The following is a 24,757-nucleotide window of genomic DNA, read 5'->3' on the forward strand; positions in this document are numbered from 1 at the left end:
TCCACAGAAATGTAATCAACGTATGTGATTTTTTTAGCACCAACAGCTGTAGGCGTGAAAAAACTAAGCATGCGCAAGCACGACCAGAGCGGCGAACCGTGCGCACGACCACGTGAACTCCGACCAGCTCGAACTCCTCCGACAAATAATACGATAATACGCCAACGCATGCGCCAACGCGATGGCAGAAGTAAATGCCAATCTCGAAGGCCTTGCTTTCGCAAGCAATTACGTCATAGACGCTATGTTTGCAATACAAATCTCAAAGGCTATGTTTTTGTTATAAATTAATGCCGATCTCGAAGGCCTTGCTTTCGCGAGCATTTACGTCATAGACGCCATCTTTGCGATACGGATCTCGAACGTTATGCTTTTGTTTGCGTCAACCGAAAGTATTTGTCACTTGCGCCTCTCATGCGGCTAATGTTACGGTCAAACTAGGCCAAGCTGCATGAAAAGTTACCATGGCCGCTCTCTTCGGTACTCACTCGGTCGCCTCGGAGCACACTTCGCGACGTATCATACGGGAACGGTCCCACAGTTACGACGTAACAGCGGGGTTCCCAATACATTGTACCCTATGGGAGCTGTGCTGGGACCGGCGGAAAACAATGTAACAGCCGGGAAAACGCATCAGAAAGGAACGTAACAGCGGGGTTCTACTGTAATCATCAGGTGGCTAGCTATCCAGTAAAGAAATAAACAGTGTTCTGGCAGTGCATGCTTAACATCTGACACACAGTAATTTATATGTTGCTTGCATCATTCGTCTAGAAGTAAAAATGTCACTCGATAAACAGCATTTGAAACACCGGACGTTTTAACTTAAAGAACATCGCCCCGCCACGGTGGTCTAGTGGTTATGGCGCTCGACTGCTGACCCGAAGGTCACGGGATCGAATCCCGGCCGCGGCGGCTGCATTTTCGATGGAGGCGAAAATGTTTGAGGCCCGTGTACTTAGATTTAGGTGCACGTTAAAGAACCCCAGGTGGTCAAAATTTCCGGAGCCCTCCACTGCGGCGTCTCTCATAATCATATGGTGGTTTTGGGACGTTAAACCCCAGATATTATTATTATTAACTTAAAGAACATGCAATTCCCCACAGTGACAGGCAGCGAAGACCAGTGTGTCAACTTCTTCGACGTGGAGCGTGCGAAGCCACTGCTCAATAAGCTCCAGGGCCACTCGGCAGCCGTCCTTGACGTCTGCTTCAACTACGACGAATCTCTGCTTGCTTCGAGCGACGCACAGGGGATGGTCATCCTCTGGAAGAGGTCATCGGCGTGACCTCTCCTTTTCTCATCGACAATGAGCTGCCTCAGTTGAAGAGGCTACAGCAACGATTCTCTGTTAAGTGTCACGCGGCTTCGTGAATAGCCGAGTTGAGTAGACTACCAGGGATGTGCAAACAGAACTCTATGGGCCGAGTACAACTGAAAGAAGCCTGCGCAATAATAACGCAGTGCAAGCGTATAACTATTGTGTGTGTACGCAAATTGGGTCTTTTAAATGGCATGGAACGAGCGACTTCACCGAAAGTGTAAAGCTCCAACTTCACTTGTCTGTACAGGCTGCATAATTCTCCTGTAAAACCAGCTTTTTTTGCATTAACCTGAAGCAAAAGTAGCCTGTGCTAACCGTGCCAGTAGCTGGAATACTGTATGTGCACGTTAAAGTGCGACTTGCTTCAGAGTGCTGCAGTGTTGTTGTCATTAGCAGATGAAGGCTTGTCTCTGTGCTTCCAGCACTTAATGCTGCTAAATGTTGCCACGAATAATGTTAAGCCTACTCTCTTGCCCTTCTTACTCGTGCCGTTCGCTTATGCTTCACTTAAAACTGCAAGTACTGCGGTGGTGCGGACACTTCGTGTCCTTGCTTGTCTTTGACCACTCAGGGTATACTAGGCGTTGTGACAACCTGAAACTTACGAGCTGACGGGAGCCATATTCTGATTCCCGTCCTGATAGACATTACCCATAGAGGTAGCCTTCATGGGTGCTACAGTACTACTTTCATAGATGCATCCACTCAGAGACAATCCCTGTAGAAGGAATTCCCCTTGAGGCGATCACCACAGAGGCAGTCCCGGTGGCGACAATCTGCATCAATCTTCATTACCTTGATCACACAGACACAAACTCCATAGACAACCATGCAGGGACAATCCAGGCAGAGAAGTTCTCCCGTGCACAATCTGTGTAGAGGCAGTTACTATGCAGCCAGTCCCGTGGTAGCACTCAGTGCAGAGGCAGCCTTAAGGCGTGATTCAGTTGGCTGGCACTGTAAAAGCATGGCTGTAGGGTTTGCTGTTCTCTGCAGAAAAAGCAACGACACCCGTTCACTGTACATCCTGAGAGCTTAGCCTTGCCACTTCCATTGTCTGCACTAACTTTTCTTCTAGCAGTTCTGTTAGCAGTGGTGGTGTTTGCATCATGATCGCACAGTCAAACCTCAACATAACAAATCCAGATATAACAAACTTTTGGTTATATGTAACTAGGCTTGTGCGAATAGTAAATTCTGGTTCAAAACGAATACAAAGCAAATAGTGATTTTGGTCGAATAATATTGAATCGAATTCGAATAGTATATATCACATGCTTTATTATAAAGAAAAATGAGCATATTTGTCATGACCCAACCAGCCTGCACAATGTTCTTTCTTTTTAAATTGTAACAAGGCATGTGCAAATGTCATACTTTTCGGTTCAAAGAAAGTGGAAGCAACTTTGAATAGTAGTAGCTAGATTTGACTTTCGGTAGAATGGAAGTGATAACCTGTAAAATATGTTATGTTTTAAAATTTACTATACATAGGGCATATGAGCCGGTATAACAAGCTTTTAAACTTAAAAAATGATTAATCAATGTGAGGGTAATATGTTCGTTTAACCTTGAAGTCGGGCTTTGCGGCAGTGCGAATTTTTCTTGGAAAGGTATTTTCACGGTATAGCACCCCTCCACTGCAGTGAAACCACCTTTACAGGGGGTTACATGTAGAGCACTGCACGGGCCCGGGCCGGCCCGAAAGCCCAGGCCATCCGATGCGTTTTCTGGCGGGCCCGGGCTGGGCTCGGGCTTGAAAGTGCGGGCCTGGGCCAGGCCCGGGCTTGAAGCCGTGGGCCCGGGCCGGGGCTTGAGGCTGCTGGCCAGGCCAGACTCGGGCCCGCTCATTCAAAGGCCTAAGTCGGGCCTTCGACCACACACGAACGTTATGCATTGTATGGTCTAAGGCATTCTGTGCCAAGATGAAGTCACGTGTGCAAAGAGCTGGCTCTTAAAAAGCTTAGCAAAGTAAACAGAAAAACAGTTGAAGTCCTACTTTTTTTTCTTTTCCACAAAAACGAGCATGGCTTCAGCGTGAGGAAAAATGAATTATACAAAAAACGGTACAATCACATACGGTAGCACATACGGTACAAGCACATGCGGTACAATCTGTAAGTAAACAAATATATTTGATGCTCGCGTCCTTCGTTGCGCCTACAGAGGCGTAGACCGCATTATATGTGGCTATCCTTCTGGTCGAATTGCTGATGTTAAGGCTTGTGTAAGCTTTAAATCACCTGGTCATGAACACGCGCGCCCTGGATAAGTTTAGTAATGAACACCCGGGCCCGGGCCAGGCCCGGTCTTGGAACCACGGGCCCGGGCAGGGCTCGGGCTGGGTTCATTCATGTACGCCCGGGCCCGGGCCGGGCTCGGGCTAGGTTCGGTCATGTACGCCCAGGCCCGGGCCGGGCCCGAGCTTGGAACCACGGGTCCGGGCTGGGCTCGGGCTTCATAAAGCGGGCCCGGGCCGGGCCCGGGCCGAAAAATCCGGCCCGTGCAGTGCTCTAGTTACATGCAGATATACAGATATACACCTATTATTATACACCTATGCAGATATACACCTATTCGTTCATTTCGAATAGTTCGAAATTTTCAATAATTTAAATTCGAATCAAAGCGAATTCGAATACTGTATTACTCATTCGAATATTCAAAGTGCTCGAATATTCGCACAAGCCTAGTTATAATGAAGTAAAGGAGTTGTATTGCCATCCGTACAGTGTCATGAATATACGTTTATTACAAATTTTCGGGTATAACGAATATATTTTCGTGTCAGATATGGCTTCGTTATAATGAGGTTTTACTGTACCATGCGTCATGACTGAATGCCATAAAATGCCTGAATGAAACGAGCTTGACAGGTAAGAACTGTTTGGAAGCAAGCACAGCGGTACTGCAATCAGTTTTGTGAGGTCATAGTTTTCGTGCATGTGTGGTTGAGTCCCCCTTCCAACAGTGCACATAACAGAATAATTGCAGACATGTTCATAAGAGAGGGAACAAGCTTTTAGCTTGAAACATATAGTTGCAAGCTCACTGTTTGTCCGTTCTTCTTCTTGGTCATGTGTGCTTGCTCTTTTTCTGTTCGCCTCAGTGTTCATTAGAAATCGAAGTGCCTTCACAGGTCTCAGCATGTCCTAGTGCATGTCACTACATCCCTGACATTATCAGCTCATGTGCTAGTTCTCCTAAGCACCAATTGAATCAGATTACCCACTTTAGCCAATCAGACCACACTACTTGGGGACTGCCTCTGTAGCGAATGGAATCGGAATGTGGTCTCAGTACAGTTGGCCACATCTGACCGCTGATGGCACCCAGACTTCTAGAGGCAATCAACCAGTGGATTGTTGCTGTAATATACATTTAAAAAAAGCATTCCATTGTACTGAATGTGGTAATGTTGATGGTTTGTCTGTTTTACTGTTATCATTATGCATAAACATTAGAGGACATTGTTTGATTCCAGTATTGTATTACACTAGCCATGGAGATTATGTACATATGACCTGCCAGGATGTATTACTGTTCACCAAATTGGCTTCAGTTGACTTTTGTGTAGAGGTTCACGCTGTTTGAACTTCAAGCTGCGTGGAAGTCAACAACAATTGACTGCCTTCTATTATATTCTAAAAGAACTACAGATTACTCCTAGAAAGTTTCAAGAAATTTACTGTCTATAACAGCTTGAATGGAAAAATGAGATATAGCTTGAAAATGTGATGTGCTAATGTACCAGTGCAGGGGTGTCATTGTGACATTCAAGAAACTGAACTTTGACCTTTGTTTACTCTTCCAATAGCCAACATGTCACTGCAAAGTTAAGAGTTTTCAAAGTGCACTTTGCAAGTCTTAACCGATTGTTTTTCTTTCTTTTCGAACAGTTCATTCAATGTTTTTTCTACCATTACACTTATGCTGTCTGTGATCGACAGTGTTACCTGCCTTGTTGCTGTGTTGTTTGTGAGCCCTAAACCACCCATGTGCTGAATGCTGATGCATGGTGTACCGTATTTATTCGAATCTAAGCCGATGTTTTTTTTTTTTTTTTTTCGAAAAAACAATGTGCAAAAGTTGGGGGGGGGGTTGGCTTAGATTCGAGTACAATGATTAAGCTTTATTTATTTTTTTTTTTCTGGCCTTGCGAATTTCGGGGGTAAATACGGTAAGTTGCACGGAAATCACTTCACCTCCAACTTGCTAGGTGCAAGTGCAAGCATTATTGTTGAAGGTATGACGTCGCTTTCGAGTTTGTTTGTGCATTCAAGATGAATTCACTTAAAAATCTTTTTGTAGTACTATTCCAATATTTTCAGGGTCCACATCAGGGGCATAGAACGTGTGCAGCAGACAAGACATATGCCCCTGCTGGAATAAACATTTTTTGAAGTTAGGGTCAAAAGAGTGTCATTCAGCTCACTTTTCATAACTTCATTAACTTCTTCTTTCATTCAGATTAATTCATAAGGTTGCAATTGAATGCTTTAATTTTAAATTACAAATGTTTTTTATTCATAATTTGATCACTCCATGACCCATTAGTTGAGGTGAAAGGAGTTCAGAAGAACTCATCAGTTTGTTTAAGCAGTGTTTAAACTTTTCAGAAATGTGTAAAAAGCTGCTAAAATTGCAGCACAATTCTATATACATGCGAAATTTGAGTGTAGAAGGAGAAAGCCCCCTTCTCCCCTTGTCTCTTGTTTGTGTAACAATTATCAACTGGGATGCTCTGGATTTGAATAACGAGTCTGTTTTCATAATGGTGCAACATATTTGTGAAAGTCTGAAATGCAGGAAGAGGGCATCTCAATTGGAATCTCAATGGAGCTTTTGTAATGAAGCCAATAGCTTTATATTTACTCACAGGGCCACTGTAATGTAGTGGTTTTTGTGTGGTCCACTTAATGTTGGGTAGTCATGCCCACGAGTGTATGTACAGTCATGAGCAATATGAACGGGAACGCTGAAATTGCGTTCGAGAGGCCATAGCGTCTAAACACAGGTGTCAAGCTCAATAGTGTTCATAGCAGTGAAACATTTTTAATCAAAAGGTGCCTCTTGCAATCAGTATGCCACATTCGCATCACAAATCATTACTTAAGCACGAACTTGGTGTTTCCTTTCATATTGCTCATGACTGTACAAGTGATACGAATGACTTGCCATCACTGGTGTGCAATCTTTGGGCTTGTGTGCAGTTTTTCAGATGCCGTTCTTGACGTCCAAGTTATGGTTTCTGACTTCTGTGATGTGTACATATATTACTAGATTATATGAGATGTGTACGTGCCTCCCTGTTGTAGTCGACAACATTCCGTCCGGATTTAGTAAATAAAAATATGTGCTATATGCTTAGCAGTCTATATATCTGCTTCTGTGCCATTACAAAATTTTCAGGTACCCTAAAATTGGTGTTGACTCCTGGGCTGTGTTCTGAGATGGCCACTTTTCAAGATATCATCATATCATCACTTTGAACGCGTGCTGATTGGCTGGTTGAGGAAAGGCAAGCGAGTAGTCGCTTCAATCATTGGAGAAGCAAGATTCTACGTTCCGCAAAGTGACACTGTCACTGAAAGTGATTGTCTCAGAATACAGCTCCTGGTGACACCATGGGTATATCAATACCAGTGAAACCTGCGGTATGTACCGTGTTTTCTTACATGTAACCCGCACGAAATATGCAGAAAATTTGGAGCTGAAATCTCAGTGCAAGTTAATCACAAATTTTGGTGCGCAAGTTATCTCCACGGCACTGCTTCACGGTAGTGCAATGAAGGCTGCCTCAAAGCAATGCGCGAGTTTTTTTTTTTTTCTGCACTTTGTAGTAGGGATATGTGGGTATAGATGATTTTACACAAGACATATGGGCGCAGTCACCTCAGGCTGTTAAATTAATGTTCTCTTATTTTTGTATCTTGCGACGTGAATTGATAGGGCCATGAAATGTCGGATGTGCCAACCCAACCGTTTTCATGCATACATGTCCATTGTAGCACTGTTCGTTTAGTTGTTAAAGATACAGAACAGCAAGTTTAACAGTCCAATATGGTGTCACAGAAACCCATCTGTAAAATAGTCTTATACGCAAGAAAATACGGTGGTATAAGTTCTGATACAAGGAGTTTACCTGTATCCTGCACAATAACATCATGTTGCTGTCTCATGCGCAGGTGACACCATTTGCTTTTACCTACCATTTTGGCTACCATTAATTTAGCATGACCTGACCAAAATAAAGAAGCTTTTAAAAGCGGAGCTGTTTAAGCCGAGCATCGATCCATGACGAGTAAACAGAAATGATCATCATCATGAATCGACTCAAGCTCTCTTCGTCCTCTTTGTTTTTTGCTTCACTCCCAGAACACGTGTGCCGATTTCTCCAGCGATGGATGCAATAATTCTGATGGGTGATATAACGCGTATACAGAGAAAAAGTAAGACAGAAAGAAAGAGGAACAAAAAAATTCTTGGCGAAAAAATTGGCCGCCATATCCCACCCTGTGAACGTGAACGTCCAGCAAAGCTGTGTCAAACACCACACATGCTGATGGGCGGGGGGGAGGGTATGTTTTATTATTACTTTAGAGTAATGGTAGTGATAATCACTTCGTGGTCACTGTGGTAGCCCGTGATTGGCTCCACAACCATTTGCAAGACTAATTTGTTCCTTTCATCGAGCATTGTATTCACGCTGTTCTTTTGGTGTCTTTAATTTACGTGGTCTACCCATGGCAGTCTGAGAATGAACTGAGTGAGTTGCTAGATGGTTCTCCCTTTTATATATGAAAGCGGCAAACACACACAGGGAGAAGGAAGGGCCGTTTGATGTCATTCGAAGCCGTCGTGTGAAGTGCAAAGCAGTTGCAACCTCATCTTTATTGGGAATGTGCGGGAGGGTGTTCCCGTTGTTCACAGGTGCCTTATCCATCATGCGGTTTTTATGCTTGTTTTGTGGTTTTCTTTATTCAAACGAATACTGAGCTCTACGCTGTGTGCCTGATTGCAAAGAAAGATATGCCGTTTGCCTTCAATTGTTAAAGGGCCCCTAAACCACCACCTAGAGGTCGAAATTTAGTTGTAACGTTGCAGTTGTGCACTAGTCTACAGCGAACGCGTTCGTCGGCTTGTCTGTCCACCTCTCCGAATGCCTTTCCTCAACATCCGAGGTGAAAACGCAAAGAGTGCATGCGTCTGCTAACAGAGGAGCAGCACGCGAGCACAAGCGTCTGTTGGTGGTTTAGGGTCTTGGCATTTTGTGCTTACATGGTTCTTGCCCCTTACAAGGCCACATGGTTCTTGCCCACGCGTTTTTCTGCCCGTGGAGGCAGAACTGTCGGGGGGGGGGGGTAGAGGTATACAGATTCGCTGTAAAAGATTTATTGGCAAGGCGGGATTCAAATCCACATACCCACAGTCCGAAGGCAAGCGTCCTAACCACTTGGCTATCCAGGCACGCTAGGAGAGCATAGCATAGACTTGTATAGTGTAGCATGGGTGTCGGAAAGGGAAGTGAGTGTGAGGAGGAGATATGTGAGGGTGAGAAGGGAATGTAGGAGGGGAGAGAGCAAAGCACAGCATAGAAAGAAAGAAATGGAGAGGAAGAAGAACAGAAAAAGAGAGAAATATATAGACAGAAATAGATTGAAAGAGGAAGCGATAAATAGTGAGAGAGAGAAAAAGAAAGGGAAGTGTGAGAAAGGAGGAGCGAGAAATAGAAATACATATATAGAGAAAGAAAGAAATAGAAATAAACAGACAAAAATGACAGAAAAAATAGAGAGGAAACAAAAAAGGAAAAAAAGATGAAAGAGAAAAATAAAGAGAAATAAAGAAGGCCACCCTGCTGCGCACTTCCTTCAGGCTTAATTGGCACCACTACTGCGAAGTTGCCTTAATTTATTTTTATTTCAAATCCTTATCTCTCATATGAGCAAGAGATTGGTTCTTTTGGCAGTCCATAATTCTCAAAACCCTGTGTCAACATGAGCTCAAAAGAATTTGAAGATTAGCTTTCCTTCTTCCATGTTTCCACAATATGCACAATTCGCACCCATCACATTGGGAAAAACCGAAGTGTTAACCAAATGCATTTTAGTTTTGAGACTAGTATTTTAGTCGTGCATAATTTTTGAAAGTTCATCCATTGCTCTTTCCTAGTGTACATGCAATTCTTCACCAAGTAGAGCTCTTATTTGTCTACTTTGGATCCTACTAAAACATGTCCTACAATACTGTTCACCTGAATCATCTGTTCCCCATTTGTCACAACCTCAGTAGAAAGAGAAATAAAGATAAAAAGAGCGAGAAAGAGAAAGAAATAGAAAGGAAGAGATAGAAAGAAACAGATACAAAACAGAGATACAAGAACCAAAGAGAAAGAGAAGAAAGAAAAAAATTATGACGAACAAAGAAGGCCACCCAGCTGTGCTCTTCCTTCAGGCATGGCACCACTAGTGCAAAGCTGCCATACCATAGGGAACGGGAAAGGCAACGGCGGCTGCGAGAAGAGTGCTAAGCGATGGAAGCCCTACACCAACGACGACGTGCCCGTAGATCTATGAGAGGTGCAAACGCTCGGTTATGGAGTTTGGACATCCGTGTCGTGACTAAGCTAGCTAATGCCTAGCAATCACCTACAGAAGCAACCAGATTAGACTTGACAATCATCCAGTTTCGCTGTTTCAAGTCTTGCACGACTTAGTGCAAGCTTCGCCGTTTTTTTAAGTCTTGAAAACTTCCCATCATAAGTTGGTTACATTTGTTCCACCAATTTTCACTCCTATATCCCAGTTTTAGAAATCACAGTTTTTGAGTACATATTCTCGGCGGCGGCGCCAGTGAAGGGGCACTGGGGGCGGCCACACCTGCCGAATTTTCACCTGCCCCCCTCCCGCCCTTACCCCCCCCCCACCCACACGAGCAAACAGTCAAAACACAATGCATAAGTTCCCGCATAAGTTACTGTCCATGGCAAACACGACTTGAGAGCAATGAAATGCTTTGCACCTGGCACGTCTAAGATTTTTTAATATTCTGCACCAATGATGGTGCGTTGCATGGACAGTAACAGATGCTCGCTCAACTTTTGTTCAAAGAAATATCACTCTTGTATCGACTTTTTCTGGGGCTTGAATACCAGGAACCCAAAAGCACAAAGGAATGTAACTTGAAAGGGTGTATGCTTGGGCGTATTGGTAATCTGTGTGAACTTTTTTAGCACAACAAAGAATTGGGTAATGAAAACGGACATGGACACAGCATTGAATCCATGTCATTCCGTTCAGTTTTGCCTTGTTTAAGTGCACAAAGAAAGGGCCGTCTAGCAGGTCCTCGGGGCGCTCGAAAGGCAGGGACCCAGCAAGCCGGCAACGGCAAGCGGAGACCTGCCCCGAGTAACGGCAACCCCGAAGACACGTAGGCCCTCGTCAGGGTGTGCAGGCGCCCAACTGCGGGCACAAATAAAGTTTGTTCCAATTCAATCCACTATTACGAAGAAATAATTGGCAGTAAGAGACAACAGAAGATAACAAATCAACAGCTGATATTGCAATGAAAAATCTTCACTATCCTTCAGATATTGAATGATGGTCTAAAGCACATTGAATGAACACATTTAATTTGTTAGCTGGTTGATTGAGTGGGAAGGGCTGAGTGTACAAAAACGTTAAGGCAGCTTTGCACTAGTGGTGCCAATCCTGAAGGAATTGGGGAGCTGGCCGGCTTTCCTTTTTCCTCTTTCTTTCTCTCTGTTGTTTCTATCACTTCTTTATGTCTATTTCTTTCTCACTCTTAGTATAATTTTCTATCTTTCTTCCCTTCCCTATCATTTCTCTCTACTTCTTTCCTTTCTCTGTACTCGTTCTCTCACCCACCAGGGTTATTGCATCCCACGCCGGACAAATCGGCGCGCGTGTTCTGGTAGCGAAGCAGAAGATGAAGGAGAGGACGAAGAGCGCGTGTCCTGGTTCATGATAATTTTTGTTCGCGACTAACGGGGCTTCTCCGACCTTAAACAGCTGCGCCATTAAAACGTATTCAGAACCAGAACAGCTCGTTCACATACATGACACCAGCCCACAAATGGCATGACGATGCTGAAGACAACACACACACAGAGGATTAACAAATGCAGTAGTATATTTATTTCTGGACGTGGAAAAATAGCTTTTTTTTTCGTTCGTAGACTGAACAGCGAATTTCTGCCTCGCGGCTAATGTAGCCTCGGTGTCGACAGCCTTGACGACTGCGTCATCACAGTTGGACGTTGGCTTCGACGTTCATCTGCGCCTTGTACGGCTCCAGGGCAGGAAACACCTCTTTCTCGACAAACTCCTTCACCTGCAAAGAACATCAAGCGTGTTTTTGCATTCACGGCATACGGAGGAGTCTTCCCATGCATAGCGTGCCACTGCATGTAACCTGCACCCCCAACTTGAACCAATCGAAAAAGTTACAATTGTGATGAGGTTTATTGATGTAATGAAGTCGGAACGAGGTCGCAACGAAAAAGGACCGTACGGTAACACGGTGCAAGGCTGGCAAAAACGCCAGGCCTGCGCTGAAACCGCAGCACAGTCACAGCGAAAGCTGGAAGAGCGGCGTTTCTAGAGCCCGTTAAGCTCTCTTGGGGCTACAATACAAGTACACTAGAAAGGTACCCACTGCGCCATAAATCACAATTTTTGTGAAGTTGGGAAGCACCTACTAAGCCATTATTCGTCATTCTGCGGAGAAGCGAGGCACCAGCTACACGTCTGTAAGGTATTATGTGCACTTTGTTGACGCGACGACTGATGACGATGAAGAATCATGGCTCAGCCCTTTGTAATGGGTTGGAATCTTTAAACGGCCCACCAGTTATGTAATTTGCATTGGGTGACGCCCGGTCGCTATTTCCCTCTCCCGTCATGCTGTATAACATACGTTGACGTGGGAGGGAGACGGGGGGGCGAAGAACTTTACTGAGATCCCGAGGAAATGGATCATGCGCTTATGGGCTTCCTTGGCAACCAATACAAGCGCACTTGCGAGGAACCCACTACGCCATAAATCATTGCAATTTTACTGAGACCCCAAGGAAGTGGATCATGCGCTTATGGGCTTCCTTGGCAACCAATACAAGTGCACTTGCGAGGAACCCACTACGCTATAAATCATTGTAATTTTTGAGAAGTAGGGCAGCCAGCACTTCGCCATTTTTCGTCATTCTACGGAGAGCGTTGGTACCTGCTAAACGCATGTAAGGCATTATGCGCACTTTGTTGATGCTGTGCATGATGACGATGAAGAATTATGGCAGAGCCCTTTGTAATGGGTTGGAAGCATTCAAAAAGCTACTCGTTGCGCAATTCGCATTGTGTGACGCCTGGTTACAGAATTCCCGTTGTGCGACGCTTGGTGCTTATTTTACTCTTCTACCACGCTATATTGCGTACGCTAATGTGGTTCCTTCCTGACATGAAGCCTGTATAGGACCTTTTTGCAAAGCAGATTCAAGCACCGGCATGGCTCAGAGGTTGAATACTGGGCTCCGACGCAGAGGGCCCAGGTTCGAACCTCGTTCCATCCTGGAATTTCTTTCTTATTTCGTTTTTTTTTCTTATTTCGAGCGATACTGGTTACAGACACCGGCGGCGGCGGCGGCGGACAACTACGGCGCCAAAAACGGCCGGTGAAATGATCTCATAACAGCTTTCGCTGTAAAACGGCACAGGCTCTCGCGCAATCAGAACGCGGGTCGTTTTCATCCTCTTTCACAGGCGCATACTCGTTCGTGCACCTGCTCCACTACAATAGCCCCGGGGTGAAGCATAGCCATCCTGGCGACTCGGGGAGTACGTAGAATGAGAGGGTCGTAGTAGGGCTTGAGACGGTCGACGTGTATGGTCTCGCGTCCTCGACAGCGCAACTCTGGCGATTGTGTGAGGGGCTCGACGACGTAGTTCACCGGCGAGGTGGCATGAATGACATGGTACGGACCATGGTACCGTGCCAGAAGTTTAGAGGAAAGGCCAGGGATGTGGGGGGGTACCCAAAGCCAAACAAGGGAGCCAGCAGGAAACGTAGGAGCTGGGTGATGAACCAACGAGGTCCAACGAAAAAGAACCGTATGGTAACACGGTGCAAGGCTGGCAAAAACGGCACAGGCTCTCGCGCAATCAGAACACGGGTCGTTTTCGTCCTCTTTCACAGGTGCATACTCGTTGGTGCATCTGCTCTACTACACAATATATATGTGCGTATTGGAGTAAAGCCACCTTCTCTGCATTGTAGCGAAGCCACCTTGTGGACTGAAATTCACACGTAACCCATGCCTCAACCTTAGCCCCGAATATTCTGAATTTTTTCTGTGCGAGTTACGCATGAAGAACGAAGGTTGTGGAATTTTGCACTGCATGGGTGTTACAGAGGAGACATGTATGGAGGCACAGAAAAACACAACAAGAACAGGTGGGCGCAATACCTGTTCTGGTTGTGTTTTTCAGTGTCTCCGTATGTGTCTCCTCTGTAACACCCACACAGCGCAAAATTCTACAACCTTTGTTCAACTTGTACCAACTGGCCCAAAAGAGTGCTTTACTGACACGTGAAGAAGCAATGTAACTCGGGGTGTCCTTAAAGAGGACCGCAACACTTTTCACAAAGGCCGCTGTATACGATATACTATGTACTTTTTTAGTGTGCCGGAGAACTAATTACAAAGGAAATTAGAGTAATGAACATGTGCAAACTCAACTTGACAGTTGCTGTCAACGGTGGTTGACGAAGCATCGCATGAATCATGGCATGAGATGCAATCGCACAGTGAGCTTAAGGGGCCCATGAATATGTAGGAGAATCTGACTGTGGCAAGCATTTCAACATACATGCATGCGGGAAATTCTTAATAAGGATGTTCTATTTCAGCTATCAGTGCATGCATCCATGGCATAACGGTTACAGTATCGGGGTCCAGTGCTGTAGTTTTTTTTTTTTTTCAAAACTGGGCCCTCTGACAATTTTAGTTATGCTCATTCATTTATTTAAACGGTGGTAAACTTCAATTTGGTCAAGTATCATAAATGTTGAAACAGTGTTTGCAATAGCACACCTTTTTTCGATGAGCATTCCATGACTAATATAATCGTATAAGGTTGATTCGAAGTCGTTTGAAGTCATTTTTCAACTCTGCTCAAAGTGCGTACTACTACATTGCAGTTGAAAATGAGTAAAAAATGTCTTTAGATTGAAAAACTGTGTAAACAAAACAAAAACAATGTTGATAAGCTACCACATTTACTCTAATGTAACAAGAGTTTCCTTTCCAGATTTTTGTGCTACCTAAAGCTGACCCTCATGTTACAATTGTGGTAATGTTACCATCGAGGAAATACAGTAATTAGCAAAACCATTACAGTCTTAACAATAACATGAATGAACTATACACACAAACTAATTAGCAATTCCTTAGAGTCTTCACGGCGATAACTTAAGTCAGTCAGATATAGTACACACATATATAGTTACGCTATGATCATCAGGACTGTAGGAGATTACTAATTAGTTTATGAACCTTGCTCTTTTATCAGCACAATCTAAAGTCATTTTTTATTCATTTTCACCTGAAATAAGATAATCTGAGACGCGTTAAGAAACAACTTCACATAAACCCAACGTGTTTTGTAGTCGTGAACGCTTTGCATTAAGAGAAGCAAAATAAGCGTAACTCAACTCATAAGCATTAAACCTAAGGGGCCCAGTGGCAGTGTAACGAAGCAGTCCAAATAATCGATCACGTGCAAATTATCACAGTCTGAAGTTGCAGTTGGCGAGCAGACATCATGACTGATAGCAAAGAGTGTTGGTGTGCAGTGGTGAAACATAAAAACCATATCAACTTCAGGTCACAGTACAGTGCTCCTGCACTTCCGTTGCCACCCCCTTCAGTTCATGTCGCATCGACGTAATGTTGGGTCATACACTTACGTTAGAGCCAACATTAACTTCAGTGGCAATATTCTTATGACATGATGTGGTTATCCCGAGAAACTGCGCATACCAGTTGTTCCTGTCATGTGGTTGTGACGGTGAAGAAGGCGACAGTCAGACTGGTAAATACGAAACCGTCTATAGGGCGAACTTCAGCTCACAGAAACAAAAGCTCTAAGTACCAGCAATGCTTGCTGTACACTGATAGCGGCGAGCACAGTAGTCAGTCGTCGACAATCTGATCGTTATTGAAACATGTTGGCTTTTGCGTATGCCAGAACGAATGTTCCAGTATTATCATTGGTGTTGCGCTAATCGAATTCCGGCAGCGGTGGCCCCATTTCGATGGAGGCAAAATGCTAGAGGCCCGTGTACTTAGATTTAGGTGCTCGTTAAGGAACACCAGATGTTTCAAATTTCCGGGGCCCTCTACTACGGTGTCCGTCATAACCATATCTTTGTTTTGGGAGGTTGAACGCCAGCAATTATTATTTTCAGAATAATCTCAAGCGATCGAATCATGCATGCAATCTTACAAGTACCACAAATTGCACTCACCTCAACACAGCAATATGCTAAAATTAATGTTTACTGGTAGAAGGACCCATTTGTTTTGATTATTCTGTATTTGATTAGTATTCATAAAATTTGATATTCACGCACCCACAATTCTGGCTAGTCAAATGTAACGTTAGTGACAGGCTACCAATACCGTATTATCTTACATATAAGCCGCCCCTGCATGTGACCTGTACCCACAACTAGTACAACCCACAGAAAAATTTTTTAAAAGGTCCCAGCATATAACCCACCCATTTCTGCCATGCAAATTAGTTTTACACCTTTATAAAAATGACCCCACCATCCGTGCTCGAAGATTTCAAAAACATTATTATCACTCGTTTTCAGTAACCAGCTTCACTCCCCCACCTCGCCCACTCTCAGTTTCGGCTCTCGCTGTCACTGCTACCTTTCTTGCACTGCCGCAAAGCATTGCCATAAGGCCACCTTGCACAGTGTACAGTAAAAGCTCGTTAATTCAACACCTGCTAATTAGGAAAAGCAGATAATTTGGACTTGTTCTCTGGTCCCGCCAAGCCTATGTGTTGTTTAATGGCATCAAACTCTCGTTAATTCAGTCATACTTGGCCGCAACCCGGTTACACATCGGATGATTTTTGGAGCGCGTTGAGCGCGGAGTGCCCGGCAACGCAAAGGAGCGAAAATGGCGTTTGTGGACAACCGAAACAAGGCGGCGCACTCTACATCACCATCGTCATCAGCACAAACTATACGGTAACACCGGTAACGACGTTCTGGGTTAATGTCGGGTTAGTACGTTTCGGGTTAGTTAGGACAGGGAGGTCTTGAGCCGCAGTGACATTGTAAACAAAGACGCAAGTGGGAAAAATTGCAGCTTGTACACTGCTCTCATGCAAAGTAAGCACAGGATTTACGTATTCATCAAGAAAATGAAAGTGTATTGACATAATAGACATTTGTTTATTGTTTTTTTTATACTTTCGATAATTCGGAATTCAGTTAATTCGGACATTTTTTTCGGTCCCATGAAATCCAAATGAATGAGCTTTTACTGCATTTGGCATATAACTTGCACCACAACTTAGAGGGGTCATGACCCACTTTGCCAAGTAATCACTGAATGAGTTCAGTGCCGGAGTTTATTGTCTCACGAATTGGTCGCCGTGAAAATTTCTCAAATCCGTCAAGAACTAGCGGCGTTACAGGGATTTGTCGCATGCTTTAAGCATTTTCTCTCTTCTCTCGTCATGACGAGCATGCTGGAAGATACACAGGGAGGGATGGCACAAGAGAAAAAAGTTATGTCAGTGTGTGTCATGACCTTGAGCACACGTGATGAAATGCGATCACTCTCTCCCACTGCGATTCAGGTGCGCGAGTGTGGCTACTGTGTAATGTTAGCACACTATATATGGAGCGCGATGCCGACAGGTGCTGGCACCCTGTGGCAGGAAGCAGACAAATGCCACTTTTGATTTATGTTGCATATTGGCCAACAGCATGCTATCTGTTGTTCAACGTCAAACAGCAGGTGCCCCGCCCACTGTAGAGTGTGAGGACGGGCCTCTGTATGGAGAGAGCACGCTTGAGAAAATGGTAACCTAGCACTCCTCTTCTAAACTCTCCTCTCCGTGCACGACTGCAAGGTTTGGCTGAGCTGTTCATAGCAGTGTCTGCTTTCCGCAGGATGTGCTTTCTCACCAAGCCCGAGGAGTGGTTCATGACCCCTTCAAGCTTAATATTTTCTGTATTTTTTGTGAGCAATATAAGCGAGGAAATACTGTAAATCTAAAACCTGCTCGCAACTCGTCTCGTCACCTTCATTTTCTCTAGTCGTCAACTCCAACTCATGCGGCACTGCAGGAGACGCCCGAGGAAGGTGCGCGTGACGCGACTCACCTGTTCGGGTGCCCTGCCGATGAACGACGAAGGGTGCAGCAGTGAATCGAGCTGCTGGTGGATCGGGGCAAAGTACGGGTCGTCCCGAATGCGTGCCACGAGGTCGTTGGCCAGGCCCTTCTCCTTGACCTGGGCGGCCGCCTCGTGCGACAGGACACGAATGCGCTCATGACAGTCCTACGAGGAAACAAGGTTTGTCAGCTCACTTCTGCACCCAGCAAATGACACCATGCGAACATCGGCGTGAAATCTGCAGCATGTGGGGGTGCTCGCACCCCTCTGTAATGTTATTGTTGCCTCGTGGCACCCGTGCATCTTGTGGGCCAACCTCACCGCAGGGCACTAATACACTCAAACCTCGATAAAACGAACATGGATATAACGAATTATCAGTTATAAAGAAGTAAATGAGGAATAGTCTTGTCAGAAATACAGTGTTGCGAGTAAACATTTATAACGAATTTTCGGATAACGAAGGTATTTTCGTGGCATATGTGACTTTGTTATAATGAGGTTTAAGTGTAGCGGCATGTTAGTGTAGTGCGAGCGATGGTGCTGTGTTCCCGCGGTGGTGCCACCTGGCGGCAAAGATTCCACGACCCGTGCCTATCGATTCCCTCCTGTGGTGGGTCGAACATCGGTGTTGCCACATTCACGATACATTGTGTGTTATGAATGAAAGAAGGGGGCATTTTAAGGGCTAAATGCATTATTCGAAGGTCGCAGGTTCGGTCCCTGCCGACGGCAAGTCATCTTTTCGTCCACTTTACTTGCTTCACATTTACGTCATAGTTACTACAAATAACATCCCCTATACTTTCCTTAACTTTTTTGTCTGTTAGTTCTAATGGATGTTGCGTCTAGCAAAGAAAAACGAGCCCTTAATATTCCTCTTCTTTCATTCATTCATAGCGAGGGTCTCGTTCTGGCAGACTTGATGCCCTCAGGTTGTATGCGAGAGAATATTGGTCAGCTGCCAGCTCGTAAAAAAGATCACGTGCTTCGTGACGCCATCAGACACAGAGAGAGTGTTCCACACTCGGCGTCATGGCTACTAGCGGCACTGACTGACACTCCTTGGTTTAAATGCACATATACACCCCATAAAGCGGACGGGAGGATGACCGCCACCATAGCTCAGTGGTACAACATTGGTCGCGTTATTCGAAGGTCGCAGGTTCGGTCCCTGCTGACAGCAAGTCATCTTTTCGTCTACTTTACTTTCTTCACATTTACATCATAATTACTACAAATAGCATCCCCTATACTTTCCTTGGCTTTCTTGTCTGTTAGTTCTAGTGAATGCTGTGTGTTTATGTTCTTTTTGTGTTTGTGTTATATTTGCATTTTAGTGTTTTATTTGTAGTGCCCCTGTAGTTAGTATTTGTTTGATTCGGCTGGCAGGCTCACTGTTCTGTAAAAGGTGCTAATAAATGTCCATGTGTTCTTTGCACTACAATGCGTACTGCGTGCGTGTCTTCCATGAATTGGGTGAGAGACCCCACAAGCATTTGAATGCTTAAGCATGTTGTTAGTAACATTACTGTTACCCTCACATAACATACCAGTTGCATACTGCTACGCATCTCTTAAAGATAGATTATCACCCTTATCAAGCTATCACTTCATGCAGGACGCGCAGTGTATGCCACACTTGACAAATGTGAATGACAGTCAGTTCTATAGCAAAAGAATGATGGCTAATCAGATTGAGCACATGTCATTAACAGTACTGGATACTGTGCTTATGTTACCACCGGCAATTAATCTGTAGTTTTATAGCGAGATATTTATATATATTAAAGGAAGAGTGTTCTCTTAAACAGGCACAGTATAGTGCTCAGCTAAGTGGCGCTTGGACAAGGCAGCTTCAGCTGATAACAGACCGACTGCAAACCACAAGATTATGGGTTTCTTCTTTCACAACGGCACGGAACTGGTACCAATGAGCTGTAGTACAATGCAATTAACACAACATATACAAAGCACATGGAACTGATCCGCCAGGTCAAGTTCAATGGCAGACTACCGCAGTGACCGCTGCTGTCGTACTAATGAAATAATTGCTCGTTTTTTGGAAGCGAGCGTGTCCCAATAAAGTGTCAGATTCTTAGCTCTGTTTTGGCGCTGTTTTGTTTTTCACCATCACCAGAACCCTTTAAAAAGGAATTCATTCTGGTGTTTTACATGCAGAAGCCCCAATGTGATTATGAGGCATGCCATAGTGTAAGACTCCAGATTAATTTGCCACCCAAGATCTTTCACCGCGCACCCAAGTCCAAGTACTTATGTTTTTAACAGTGGAGCGGTTCTAGGGCTGGGCATGACGACAGACGAGTGTCTGCCTATCATGCTCCGGTTCCCAGATACACCCATAGATGGCGTAACTGCCTTGGTCGCATAGAGTCACTGTATATGCTACCTTTAGGTAGCAGAGTAGCGCATCTGTCTTCCAAACGCCGCGAGCAACCATGCGTTGCGGAGAAGCTGACGCTCGGGCCAATTTTTGTATTTTTTGACGCCGACGCCGCAGTGAACTGGACTGACCCTTGTCATCGACAGTCAAGTTAATCACCGGTCTTCGACACGCCAAACATGTCAGTCGGCGACACAGTAGGCATGTCGCCTGCAAAAAAGAGAGTGAAGCTTCGCCGCATAGCTGCAGTTGCCAGCCAGACCTATGCGCAACTCTGCTACCTAAAGGTAGCATACCGTAAAATTCCGAGCAAGCGCCCCCCGCCTTAGTTTGGGCAACTTCAAATTGCCGCCCTTTTCCGAACAAGCGCCCCCCCCCCCCCCGTTCCGCCCACACAACGCTGGCGCCACCACACAACACTGGCATCTCTAGCCATCGCTCTAGCCGTAGCCGTAGGCATTAGGCTTGGTGTGTGTGAACGTGGTCACGTCGTACTCGTCAGTCGCCATTTGTTCATTGTGGTCAGCTGCCGATGATGCGTTCCTACACGGTTGCGAAGAAAATCGAGGTGGTGCAGTGGCATCGCCAAGCTGGACGAAATGTGCACGAGACTTCGCGGCACTTCAACATCGATCGGAAGCGGATCCGCGAGTGGGATGGAAAGTACGAACGCTTGCTGCAACAAAACTTCGGCAAGTCAAAGTTACGACGCAAGCTGAGCAACGGTGCTCCTGTGTTTAGTGAGGAGCTGGACGACGCCCTGTTCGAATTTTTTGAGCGCGAGCGAAGTGCTGGACGCGCTGTGAGTAACAGGCTGCTCGCAGAAGAGGCTTTGCGTATAGCCAGGAGCCTGCAGCTAGGAAACTTCCACGCTTCGACCCATTATATTGCCAGGTGGAAGCAGCGATTTAGCATCTCCATGCGACAGGCAACAAACGAAAGCCAGAAGACGCCAGATGACTACGCAGAAGCAGCACGTGCTTTTCGGTCATCCGTGAACGAGTTGCGATTGCGTCACGGCTACACACCATTTAATATGGCCAACATGGATCAGACAATGGTTCGCATGGACTGTCCGGCTTCCCGAACGAACAACAACATCGGGGAAAGTTCGGTACGGATCACCAATACTGGTTGTGCCCGGCGAGGTTTCACAGTTTCACTGACTGCCTGCGCATCGGGCCACAAACTCCCGGCCTTCGTCATTTTGAAGGAGCCGAGCGGCAAGATTCCGACCAAGGCTTTTATGAAACTTCGAGTGCCAGGTGGGTTTCTCTCTTTAATCGTGGGGCAGCGAGATTGCGCTAACCGCTTTTTTTTTTCTTGTAGCAAATGTCCGCGTGACTGCGTCCAAGAACGGGTGGATGTCCTCCGACAAGTTTCAGGAGTGGCTGTCGAGGGTTTGGGGCCCTAACACCGACGACGTGAGGCGGTTGCTGGTGCTGGACCAAGCGCCTATTCATAAGACGCAGGCAGCAAGGGATGCTTTGGACGAACGGGAGACGGACGTTGCATACGTTCCGGCTGGCTGCACGAGCATACTGCAGCCGGCGGACGTGTATTGGAACCGGCCGTTCAAAGCCAACCTTCGCAGGAGCTGGGAGGAGTTCATGCGTAGGGCTGAAAAAACACCGAAAGGAAATCTGCGGAAGCCGTCGCGTCAAGACGTCCTGGATTTCGTGGCTGCGGCATGGGAAGCTGTGTCAGAGGAAACCGTTGCCCAGAGCTTCAAGGGCTGCGGTATCTCTAACGCGCTGGATGGCTCAGAGGAAGGCTGTCTGCATGGCCGGCTGTCCGACGTTGGCGCCGTTCCCCCGGAACATCGCGATGGGCTGCAGGCCGAATGCTGCAGCCTATTTTTCGATACAGACTCTGAGGACTCCTTTGACGGATTTCAGAGTGATTTGGAATAAATTGTTTGATCATTCTGTGCATCGCTATGACCTGTGTTTGTCAATTTCATTAAAAGAAAAAAAAACTTCCGCCGCCATTTTGAATTTTGCAGAAAGTCCGAGCAAGCGCCCCCCACCTTTAACTTGGTTATTATCGCTAACTCCAGGGGGGGCGCTTGCTCGGAATTTTACGGTATACAGTGACTCTAGGTCGCAGACAAAGCAGTATCTGCACAGTGAAACAAGGAAGGGTGGCTCAAGCGTGAATAGGGCCTAAAGCCACTGTGGCAGGGGCAGGTGTGGCAGGGGTCGCGACACATCCTTTCCTATGCGTCTCTACTCTACAAATAACGGAATCACCGGCACCCACACAAAATCACAAAGCACGACAGAAAATCACAAGGGAAACACAGGAGCACCGCTGTTTCTGCAGATATCACACTGGGTGGAACTGGGGTAATTTTTTTTTTTTTCCATTTCATCCCCATACAAATGCAGCCGTCATGGTCGGGAATCGAAGCCGCACTCTCGTGCTTAGCAGGGAATTACCATAGCTACTAAATCATCACAACGAGTGGACTACAAAGTGACCGCATGAAAAACACGAAACAGTCTGAGGTCTTCGTTGGTGCCGGCGTAAAACATCATGTGAAGCTCTCGCACACAACCAGATCGTACCTGTCGGTTGCCGCCGGCCTTGACCATGGCCATGATGACGTTCTCGGTGGCCATGAAGGGCAGCTCTTGCCGGATGTGGGCCTTGATTACCTCGGGGTAGACAACCAGGCCCTCGCAGATGTTCTGCAGGGTGTTCAGCACCACGTCCGCCGTGAGGAAGGCCTCACCCAGGCTGATGCGCCTACAATAATGCAGGGAAGAGCGCTCACTCGAAATGCATGTGCTTCAACTGAAATAGGCTTTCTTTATTTGAATTTCAAATTAACGAGACAGGGACCGATGAAACCGCAATTTGAAATGGAATACCATCTAGCCCGTACTCGCACCTTCCTTTAATTGGAGCCTAGAAAAATAACCTTTCAAAGGGACATAAAGGGCAAATAGTTTAGTCGACATTGATTGTTGAAATAACGTTCCAGAAACCTGGTAGTGCTTGTTTCGTGCCAAGGAAATGCTTATTTTGAAAGAAAATCACACTTTAGTGGTCAGCACAGCGTTAGCGCACTTCAATTCTCCCGCCTGGAAAGGCCTCCTGACGTAGCGTTGAGAAGGCCTCCTCACCTTGCCTAACATTGCCCGCCTTTACTGCCTGGCAGCCGACGCTGCGGTTTCTGTTCTGAAAGGCACGTTACAAGCCTTGCCCAAGTTGTGGTTGATCTCGTAATCCTCCTCATGAAAGTGCAGCGAGCAAACACGCAGATTTCTTGGTTGTTTAGCACACTGTCGCAGAGGCACGGCACTCAGACACTTTGGCGTGGGTTTATTTGTGGCACCCATTTGAAAGTCATGTCGGTTTATTTGCTGCAGCTGCTGTTGCTCAAGTGGCACACACCATTCAGGCATCCGGCAACGTAACAGGGACGCGGCATTTTGTTGAACTTTCTGTTAGAGCTACTTTCATGAGCGTGCAAAACACACGCAATAGTACGCAATAATGAAATTACCTCTGAGAGGTGATCGACGCGAGCGTAGAGGAGCCCGGCGAAAACAGAACTTTTAAACCACCCGCGCCATTCTCCTTGGTAACGCCAAGTTATTTTTTCCATGAATGAAACAGAAACTCACAAGCAGCATTTTATTACGTCTTGTAATGTATGGAATGTTATTTTTTGTTACAAGTAGTTTGAGGACTAGCGACTGATTGTACTCGGGACTCTTGACGTCATCAGGCTCATTCCAAAAATGTCCCACTGTTGGCACATATTTACCTTAGTTTCTTGATTAGCAGAGCACTGCTGCTGATAATACTAATGACGTTTTAGGCGTTCTCAAACATTCACCTTTCACTCTGACATAAATGGTTATTTGCCTTTAGTGTCCCTTTAATGTCAGAGTGAAAGGTCAATGCTTGAGAATGTCTAAAATGTCAGTATTATACACAGTAGCACTTCAGTAATTGAAAAGGTAAATGTAGGACATGATTTGTGCCAACAGTGGAACATTACGGAACACAAGCGCTCATGACATAGTAGAGCCTCAGTGCAATTAATCACAAGCACTCAAACTGCCCATGACAGAAAAGAACATTTCAGGGCATTACAAGATGGAATAAAATTAAATTTTTGCATTTCAGTCTTGACATCACCCTTGAGAATGATGCATGTTTGGTTTTCACCAGGCTGTGCTCCGCTAAAGCCCCTTGCTCTGCTGCAGCACAGTGCCAGATGTCGGGCAGTGCAGGCATAGTGAATGTTGCACCTGAAGGCCATTCTTGGAGGCAGGCCATTTGAATTCTGTTAGTGGTATGCGGACAATTGAAACCTGACTTCCCTTCAAATTAAGCATTTCATTAGCATGAAGCAAGCACTGCGGTTTCTGAAATGCTATTTTAACAATCCACGTTGACTTATGGGGGACATGGGTCCTGCAAAACACTTTACATTCTTTATCAATTGAGATGAAACGTGCCAAGTTTATGTGTATTTTCGTGCAGATTTCAAATATGCAACTATTTTTATATTATAGTTAGTAGTATTTGAAATATCAAACATTTTATATGCTTTTTGAGGGCAAGGGTT

At 45.5% G+C, this 24,757-nt stretch overlaps 3 protein-coding genes and 1 long non-coding RNA gene across 4 annotated transcripts in view; 3 read left to right on the forward strand and 1 right to left on the reverse strand.

Annotated features, from left to right (window-relative positions):
- LOC119399523 (WD repeat-containing protein 13) overlaps positions 1-2,986 on the forward strand; it is a 36,756-nt gene extending 33,770 nt beyond the window's left edge. Inside the window, exon 14 of the mRNA XM_037666332.2 lies at positions 1,108-2,986. Within this exon, the coding sequence (XP_037522260.1) occupies positions 1,108-1,289 (182 nt within the window). The 3' untranslated portion in view covers positions 1,290-2,986. The remainder of the gene's footprint in view (positions 1-1,107) is intronic.
- Positions 2,987-3,823: 837 nt separating this feature from the next.
- LOC125759307 (uncharacterized) lies at positions 3,824-6,703 on the forward strand. Its single transcript, XR_007416874.1, has 2 exons — positions 3,824-5,345; positions 5,511-6,703. It is a non-coding gene; the product is annotated as an uncharacterized LOC125759307 (long non-coding RNA).
- A 4,759-nt stretch (positions 6,704-11,462) lies between these two features.
- LOC119399524 (adenylosuccinate lyase) overlaps positions 11,463-24,757 on the reverse strand; it is a 35,894-nt gene continuing 22,599 nt past the window's right edge. The window contains exons 8-10 of the mRNA XM_037666333.2: positions 22,740-22,920; positions 17,754-17,930; positions 11,463-11,681 (exon numbers count right to left, since the gene is read on the reverse strand). Coding sequence (XP_037522261.1) covers positions 11,595-11,681; positions 17,754-17,930; positions 22,740-22,920 — 445 coding nt within the window. The 3' untranslated portion in view covers positions 11,463-11,594. The remainder of the gene's footprint in view (positions 11,682-17,753; positions 17,931-22,739; positions 22,921-24,757) is intronic.
- LOC125759308 (uncharacterized) lies at positions 20,702-21,793 on the forward strand. The gene has a single exon (XM_049417744.1). It carries the CDS (start codon positions 20,702-20,704, stop codon positions 21,581-21,583), a length of 882 nt encoding a protein of 293 aa, XP_049273701.1. The 3' UTR covers positions 21,584-21,793.

This window comes from Rhipicephalus sanguineus, chromosome 7 (genome assembly GCF_013339695.2).
Source record: "Rhipicephalus sanguineus isolate Rsan-2018 chromosome 7, BIME_Rsan_1.4, whole genome shotgun sequence".
NCBI classification, from domain to species: domain Eukaryota; kingdom Metazoa; phylum Arthropoda; class Arachnida; order Ixodida; family Ixodidae; genus Rhipicephalus; species Rhipicephalus sanguineus.

What these genes read in the sequence shown, in the direction of transcription:
- LOC125759308 (XM_049417744.1), top strand. Translation starts at nt 20,702, where the DNA reads ATGATGCGTTCCTACACGGTTGCGAAGAAAATCGAGGTGGTGCAGTGG.